General features: G+C 45.6%; 1 protein-coding gene across 3 annotated transcripts in view; it reads right to left on the reverse strand.

The window, feature by feature from the left end:
* OGDHL (oxoglutarate dehydrogenase L) overlaps positions 1–6,548 on the reverse strand; it is a 53,626-nt gene extending 47,078 nt beyond the window's left edge. Inside the window, exons 1-2 of one of the 3 annotated variants that reach the window (XM_037400835.1) lie at positions 6,471–6,548; positions 1,697–1,931 (exon numbers count right to left, since the gene is read on the reverse strand). In XM_037400835.1, the coding sequence (XP_037256732.1) occupies positions 1,697–1,903 (207 nt within the window). In that variant the 5' untranslated portion in view covers positions 1,904–1,931; positions 6,471–6,548. Of the gene's footprint in view, positions 1–1,696; positions 1,932–4,622; positions 6,353–6,397; positions 6,433–6,470 lie in introns of those variants that run through there. The other 2 variants (XM_037400837.1, XM_037400836.1) reach the window with 2 other exon arrangements.
* Between the last annotated feature and the right edge of the window lie 1,387 nt (positions 6,549–7,935).

The following is a 7,935-nucleotide window of genomic DNA, read 5'->3' on the forward strand; positions in this document are numbered from 1 at the left end:
GCAGAAGCCAGTGCTCTTTGCCGGAGGGTTGCGCCGCGGAGGGGCTGGGCTCCGGGCGGGCCCGCCGCGGCCCTTCAGCACCCTGGCCAGCTCCGGGCGGGCCCGCCGCGGCCCTTCAGCACCCTGGCCAGCTCCGGGCGGGCCCGCCGCCCTTCAGCACCCTGGCCAGCTCCGGGCGGCCGGCGGCCCCGCGGGGACGGCTGCGGCCCCGGGCCGCTCTTGCTCACGGCCGGTTTCACCACCTGACGCTTCTGTTCGTTTCCTGGGATTTATGCACCATTAGAAGTTTGCAAGACTGCACGGCAGCAACATTCACTCAGCTGTGAACAAGAAACTTCATTCTTCTTAAAGGAAAGAAATGTGTCGTGCATCAGCATAACTAAAAACAAGGTGTCACCACACACGCTCCTTATGCGTGAGTTCATCCCTTCAGTGTCCTCACAATAAAGGGTTAAAATCGATCTATAGCAGCAAGGCATCATGAGGGCTTCTCAGAAATCAAATCCAATTCATCTACATGTGCTACCCTGCTTTACACTGGCTGGAACTTTAGCTGGCAGTTACATGATGAGGCGTCAAAGACAGATGGGATGCAAGAACGAGCCACCCCTGGAGAAGGCCTCTTCAGTTCCAAGTTAAGGCTTCACACAAAAGACCTGGGATCTACCCACTACATGAATAACATTCAGTCTTCAGAGCTGTCACTGCATATGTCACCTTCCAACAAGAATACATTCACATGCAACATCCAAAAAATCCAGCTACAAAGCTGCTTTTGCGGGTCTTTTTTTCTTCTTGCTCGACATGCACCACTTCCTCACACTCTAGATAATCAGACTTAGAGCAACAACTTCTAAGTGACATTTTGATACACATGCCTCAAGAATAAGGGAAAACACAAGCAATTCGGTAAACATTTTGGCCACAATTCACATTACTTCTCTAGAAAATTACTTGCCTGTCTTAGAATTTATCAGATTTCTCATCAGCTGGTTAAGTTACCATACGTGTATCAGCATAAGAGAGTCTTCCTTGTCAGCAGAAAGCTTGTTAAAAAATAAGTCTATATATTTTGTCTACAAGAAAGAATTTTGGCAATAAATTTAACGTAAAAAAAAGCAAACAAATTTATGTTGCCTGGAGAGAGAGTGAGAGAGACAAAAAATACTTTTCCAGATACTTAACAAGGCTTTTCTGACAATTTTGGATGCAGTTTTAAGGTGACAACTTCCATAGCTACCTGAAGGGAACTAAATATTCACCTCCTTCAGACAGCTTGGAAGGCCCAGTATCAACACATACTATTCAAATACAACACACCCTCAGATACAACCTTATTACAAAAAACGAAAAGTTAAAAGTATTTTATTTCTTGGGTCTTCTTCCAGATGTAACTAATTATTTAACAGACTGCTTGAACAGTATTTCCATGGAGGAATACTGAAAGTGTCCGAGCAGCTTACTGTTTCTGGTCTGGACTTTTCATTCTTTCTGCAGAGCTCACCATGCCTATTGCTCCTCTGTGCTTTTTTAGCTGCAATATCACATCTCACAGCAATCAATATGTGGGAAATTACTTTCACATTTTTCATTTCATACAAGACCTTTTTCTGGGCTTTTTGTAAAACAAGTTAAGAAAAAAATCGATTTCACACTTAATCTAATATGCTCATTTACAGTCAAGTTTTAGACTTACCTTATGTACACTTTTAGGGTTTTCAAGCCACGCATAATACATTTCCTCCACATAATTTGAATTACTCCCATTCAGGAATGGTTCTGAGGTTCCTGATGAAACATACCGTTGGCCATGTAAAAATGCCCTTCTGGCTATATCTTGTTTTTCCAGAAGTTTAATGCCATGCCACTTCACCGTAGCCGCAAACAACTTCAGATGACTCATGTTTGTTTATTAGATGGAAGATCCAAGTCTATTAATAAAGACAAAACCAAACCTAATCAGAAAGAGTCAATGAATTGCAGATACATTTCAGCCTCATAGTGAAAACTTATGGCTAGAGTGCTCTTCAACAAAGCTCAGGCCCAGGCACGTTCTCTTCAGGAGAGGGGCCACTCCGTGACTGATTGTAGAGCTGCACTTACAACACTGGGAGCATTGCTGATGGCCATCACCACCATCAATCAGCTCACCTCACAGCCTCTGTAACTGATAACATCATCCTGGTTCCTGAAGCAATCATGATACCACTTGTACAATACGCCCCCTGAGCACTGGTTCCCTGGGAACAAATGAGTCTGCTAATCATTGACTTCTCTGGAGCTCTTGGCAGCTATAACTGCTCTCTCTTGGTTGTAGAAAGCTGTGGCCTTTTACCAAGCCAGATTGGGGTAGGTTCAATGAACAGCGTCAGCCACAAATGCAGTGGTTGAGAAAAGGCCTGCTACTTCAAATTTATGCCGTAACAGAGCTGACAAGATAATTAGAAGTGTTAGTTAAGTGTTAATATTGGCATTGGCCTTCAAACAGCATTACACTAAGAAAAGGCTCAGTTTAATTTGCTTTCCTAGCTAGCAACATTCACCTTGTCCTTCCAATGACCTCTCATGAGCTTTTTAACAAGAACATATTCCCTGTGATTTTGAACACAATGAGAAAAACAATAAGGGTTGAACATTGGGAATGCTGAACACAGCATCAGCGCCAGTGCTAACAAAGGGAATCAAAGCTCACCTTCAGAATAAAACAAACAAATGCAGCTTACAATATAAAAATAATATAATCTTAATGTTCAAGTTAATAAAATTGCAAAGGAATAGCAATAATGTAAAAAGAAATTACTCATTTTGTTTTCACTTTAGAAGTATTTGGAAAGCTACAAGAACATAAAGGGTAGGGTACTAATTAAGAGGAAGAAAAAGTCAGATTTAACTCTGAAGTGTCTCTCATTTGTTTTGCTGTCCATCCAGAGAAATAAGTTATTTGGTCCAGAAGGTAAAATCCAAGTGTTCTGTTGTTTAGTGTGACTAGTTGAACAATTGTTAAGAACAAACAAAAGTACTGAGCTGCCAAATGTACTTCAGAGTGTTTTAAAAACAACATTGTAACTTTGAGTCACAGATCAAAATTTATGTTACCTATTACATGTAAAGATTATTTTTATCTCTATTTCAAGAAGTAATAGATACCTTAAAAAATCCATATAAACATTTTCTTTATATAAATCCCATTAAATTATTTCCTTACAGTTTTTCTTCTTCCTCCCTCTCCCTCCAAAAAAGGAAATCTATGGTTTCCTAAATTTGTAAGGAAGGGATAGGAAGAGCTATATTTTTCATTATCTAATTTAAAAATGAATACAGGTCTTAAAAAAGAAAAAAAAAGAAAAAAAGCTCCTACTGAAAAAGACAGTATTACTGCATACTATTCTCTGTCATCACATTTTTAACATGAGATTTTTAACTCATCTATTTTGAAAGCTGTTGACTGAATCCCTTTCTTAGTTGCTGACTTTAATGGCAGCATCCCAGCAGCGAATTCTCCTCTTTTATTACTAAATTCCTTTGTCCCCTCTTTCGAGAATTCTGTGGCCTTTTCACTCCCATCTACTAGCAGATCTGATGCCTAGCTTGTATCACCAGCTGCCATCATCCAGTCAATGAATTTTCCAAACAAGCACTTGTTCACATTCTCCACAGTGCCCAGATATATGGGAAGTATTCTCCCAAGGCAGATCACCAAAATGAGCATACAATCCTCCTTTAAAACCCCCCTCCTACAAAACTCCCAAAACCTCAAAACCAACTTCTCTCCCCACTTGACATTTTCAGCAAGTTGACAAAGGTTAGGCTACCTGCACACTGAATCCCCTACACGTTAGCATTATTTCCTGTCTACCTATATTCACTCGTCATTTCCCATTTCACAAATTCTAAGCCTATTACAACACTGATTTCCTCCTGTGTCAACACCATGTCTATGATTAGGGCTCCTAGGCAACTGTAGGAACATAAATACTGTCCGCACCATTTTGAAAGCAGATTAAGTCCTGCAAAAGCTCAGAGCAACTGGGTACAACACTGACAAGAGTTAACGTACTGTCTATATTCATAATTCTCGTTAAGATGTAACAGCACTAAAACCATTATGTATACATCATGTCATTTTGCAAAACTTGGCAAGATTTCAACATATCATAACAGTAGGAACTGAGAGACCACCACGGCACTTGGGACTTTATGTCTGTGCCCATTCTGAGCGAAATAATTCATCTATCCCTCTACCACCAAACTTCTGCACGTATACCTCAGGGCTGGACACTCATTCCTAAAAGGCTACCTCTCTCATTTAAAGTGCTTTGCAAAGAGCTGGAAAAGAAGAGAATGAGAGGAACATTTTTCTCAGTTTATCATACTACAGCGGCAAGTTTCTTAAGTACAGGTCATTTCATGATCTTTCTCCCTAGTAAGTCTGCCTGGAAAACGTTTAGATCTTTCTTCTAGCAGTTAGCAAAGAGTGCGTAGCAAAATAACAACAATTTGTCAGGGAGATTTGAAAACGGATGCAGATGACATAATATATCATAGAAACAAAAAGCTTCTAAGTGGTACCAGTCACTTCCCTACAGTTCCCCTGAAATTTCAAGATGGGGTCAGAGCCATACCTCCAAGTTGTAACTACTGAATATGCAATCTGTAAGAGCAGATATGGGCTATGTCACTCCTGTGAAGATATAAAGATAACAGGTGAAGACAACTGTTATCACAGATGTTATTCCCATCTCATGAAAAAGTAATGCCTCTATTTTTATGCAGGTATGAAAAAAAAAAAAAAAGACAAAGCCACCAATCATGTAATTCCAGTCAGATTTCAGCTACAGATTAATTTGACTCAACAAAACCGAGTTCTTCCTAGCTCTTCCTTTTGCACACACCACTCTTCAGCACAGATGTCAGCTGTCAGCAACTACATGAATCAGAGACCACCAGCATGATCATAGACCATCCCAGCCCACTCAGCCTTGAGACTGTCAGTCAAAAATCAGCACGCAGGACAGCAGGCAGAAGTCAGAAACAGTTTGGATTGTTCCAGTCGGCTATGTTTCCTAAATCAACTCTGCTCTGAAATGAAAACAGTGATTGGCAAGGAATCAAGCTTAACTAAGAGCAACTTAAAGGAAGATATTAATTAAATCACTACCGGAGGTCAAAAATAAGAAAGAAGCAGTGAACCAAAAGAACAACCTGATATTTAAGGCACCAAAGCACCCTTAAAATGGTGGAAGTAAATGAAAACCCTAAGCTGCTGAAAATTTCTGCAGCTGTTCTGCAGTATGGCATGTGTGAGGTTTTCACCTTGGCACTTTCAACTCCAGAAGTGACCTAATGTCATGGACAGTCTTGCAAATTACTCTGCCCATGTTTCTAGAGGGTAACAGAAGCATATGAAAAAGAGACAGCAAGACCCTTCTGATAGCAAAGTGTTTTTCAAGGTTTTTTTTCAAGCTCACTTTAAACATAAATACATTGCATAGGCTACTGCTTTATGAACAGATAATTCCCCTGGTATTGCCAGTACCCTTACGGAGTTTCTTAACACACCCATGAAGTCCTGCTACCAGTGCTAAGAAATGCTCTTTATGCTCTGCAGAAGTAATCATTAATACATCTGGTCCATATTTCACAAAAACGCTCCTTCATTCGCCATCATAGTCGTTTTCTCCTATAATGCCCATACAACTCACTCCTAAAGCTCTTTTTAAGACAGATTCTAATAAAACAAGGCTGACAGTGGCGGGGGGGAAGGATGAACATAATGAAGTATCTCCAAAGGCCTCACGGATAAAAGAAACTAGAGACATGCTGATTTTCCTTATCAAAAAAGTCTACTTCAGCAATACACACCTCCCCACACTACATGTGGTTTCCCTCCCAACACTGATGTGCCATGTTGTAAGAAGCAGCCCAGCTCTCCACCCAGAGCGATGACCCGGAGAATGGAGAACGGTGACAAACCGTACGCCCCCCTCGAGGCACCCGAGGCACCCCCACGCCATAAAGCCACCCGACGTGCCACCCGACCCCCAACAAAGCCGCCTTCGGTGGGCACCACCACACGGGCGCCAGGCTGCCCGGCCGCAGTGGAGCGCGGGGGATGCCCGGAGGGGGCCGGGACCGCCGGGACACGGCCGTCCGCGGCCTGCAGCACAGCCCTGCCCTCTTCACCTTGGCCGCGCCCGGGGGCCGGAGCCAGCGCGGCTGCCCAGGCTCCCCCGTGGGGCTGGGGAACCACCGGCGCCCGGGCCCGCTGCCCCCGCACCCCGCGCCGCGTCGCCGCAGGCCGCGCTCCGGGGCCCGGCTCGGGCCTGCGCCGCGACCCCCCGCAAAACCACAGGGCGAGCGAACCCGCGGGCCTGCGCGGCGGGCGGCGGCCCCTGACCTTCAGGCACGCTCACACGGGCCGGGCCGGGCCCCGCCACGCCGCCCCCCGCCCCTCGCCGGCGCGGACAGACCTGCGGGGGCGGGCAGGCTCCGGCCCACCCGCGGGCAGCGGCCGCGCCGAGGGAGCGGCGGGGCGGGGCGGGGCGGGGCGGGGCGGGGCGTTACCTGCGTCACGTGAGGCGCGCTGAGGTCACGGCGGGGCGGGGCCGCGGGGCGCTGTCCCCGGTACCGCTCCGTCCGCGCCGACCTGCGCGGCGCCATGTTAGGGACGCCGCTGGCCCGGGCCGGGCGCGAGGCGGGGGTGGCGGGGCGTGCCGGGGGCCTCTGGCAGCACAGCGTGAGCGCGCTGCGGCTCGGCGTGCCCGCCGGCCCCTCTGGGACGGCCGCCCGCAACAGGCGACCCACCTGGCGGCAGGGAAACGAGGATAAAAGGGGCGCCCGCCCGCAGGATTTCCAGCGAATTGTCAAGAAAACTGGCGGTAGGAGCGGGCACCCCTGCAGCCGCACGGCGTGAGGCACGGCGGGGGCGCGGGGGATCATCCCGGCCCTGAGGGCGCCGTGCTGCCCCTTCCCGCCTCAGCCTTCTCCTCATGGATCACCTCGTAAAGATCCTGGTGCGAGGAGAGCAACAGCACTTGGCGGTAGTGGCAGAGGGCAGCATCTAACTCTGTGTGTACAGAGAAAGCCCTTCGGCGGTCCCTGCCCAGCAGTTTCCTTTAAAAATATAAATGAAATCACCGATGAGATGCAAAGCCGTAAAGGGAACGCGGAAGGAAAGCTCATCTGAAGGACAAGGCATTCACACAACTCCCGTACAGGAATGACGGCAGGTTTCATAAAGGAGGTATAAAGTGTTCCAAGGACACATAACGCTTTCTCTCCAAATTTTGTACATAAAGTAGACTGAAAGTAGTAGACCTTGACAAAATGATTGGAACTACTTTGAGGCATGATTTAGAGTGAGTTATTGTCCGAGGTTACGTGGCCAAATATAAAATGCAAGACAATACAAGTTGAAGTGTTCCTTTGCTGGCAGAATTTTTATTTATATCTTCCAAGTCTTCTTTTTCTCCCGGGTGCCTTCAAATTACATATGTCTATCCATTTTCTCAAATAATTCAGAACACGGCACGTTTGTTATTTACCTGCTCTTAATCAACTTTCATGGTACATACAACCAAGGTCAATTGTCTTTAGAGACGCTAAAATTGATATTTCAGGTAAATACTGACACCATCACATAAATACCAATGTGTGACAATTTTCTGGGTAAATAATGAGATATGAATAATAGGAAAATGCCACAACTTAAAAGGAACGAGAAGAGAAGGAGAGCTATAATTTGTTTTGTGCCAAGGGTATACTGCAAAAATGAGTGTATCAGGGTCAGATGGGCAGAAATGGAAAGTAAAAACCTTCGAAAGAAACACAACAGGCTTCATCAGGGGCTTTGTCGCCTAATGGTCACACAGGTTTTCATGAGGCTTATTGGCTATTACAGTCGTTGGTGAGAGTAAAATTAATTTCTTCTAGATA

The sequence above is a fragment of the Falco rusticolus genome, chromosome 9 (assembly GCF_015220075.1).
Source record: "Falco rusticolus isolate bFalRus1 chromosome 9, bFalRus1.pri, whole genome shotgun sequence".
NCBI classification, from domain to species: Eukaryota; Metazoa; Chordata; class Aves; order Falconiformes; family Falconidae; genus Falco; species Falco rusticolus.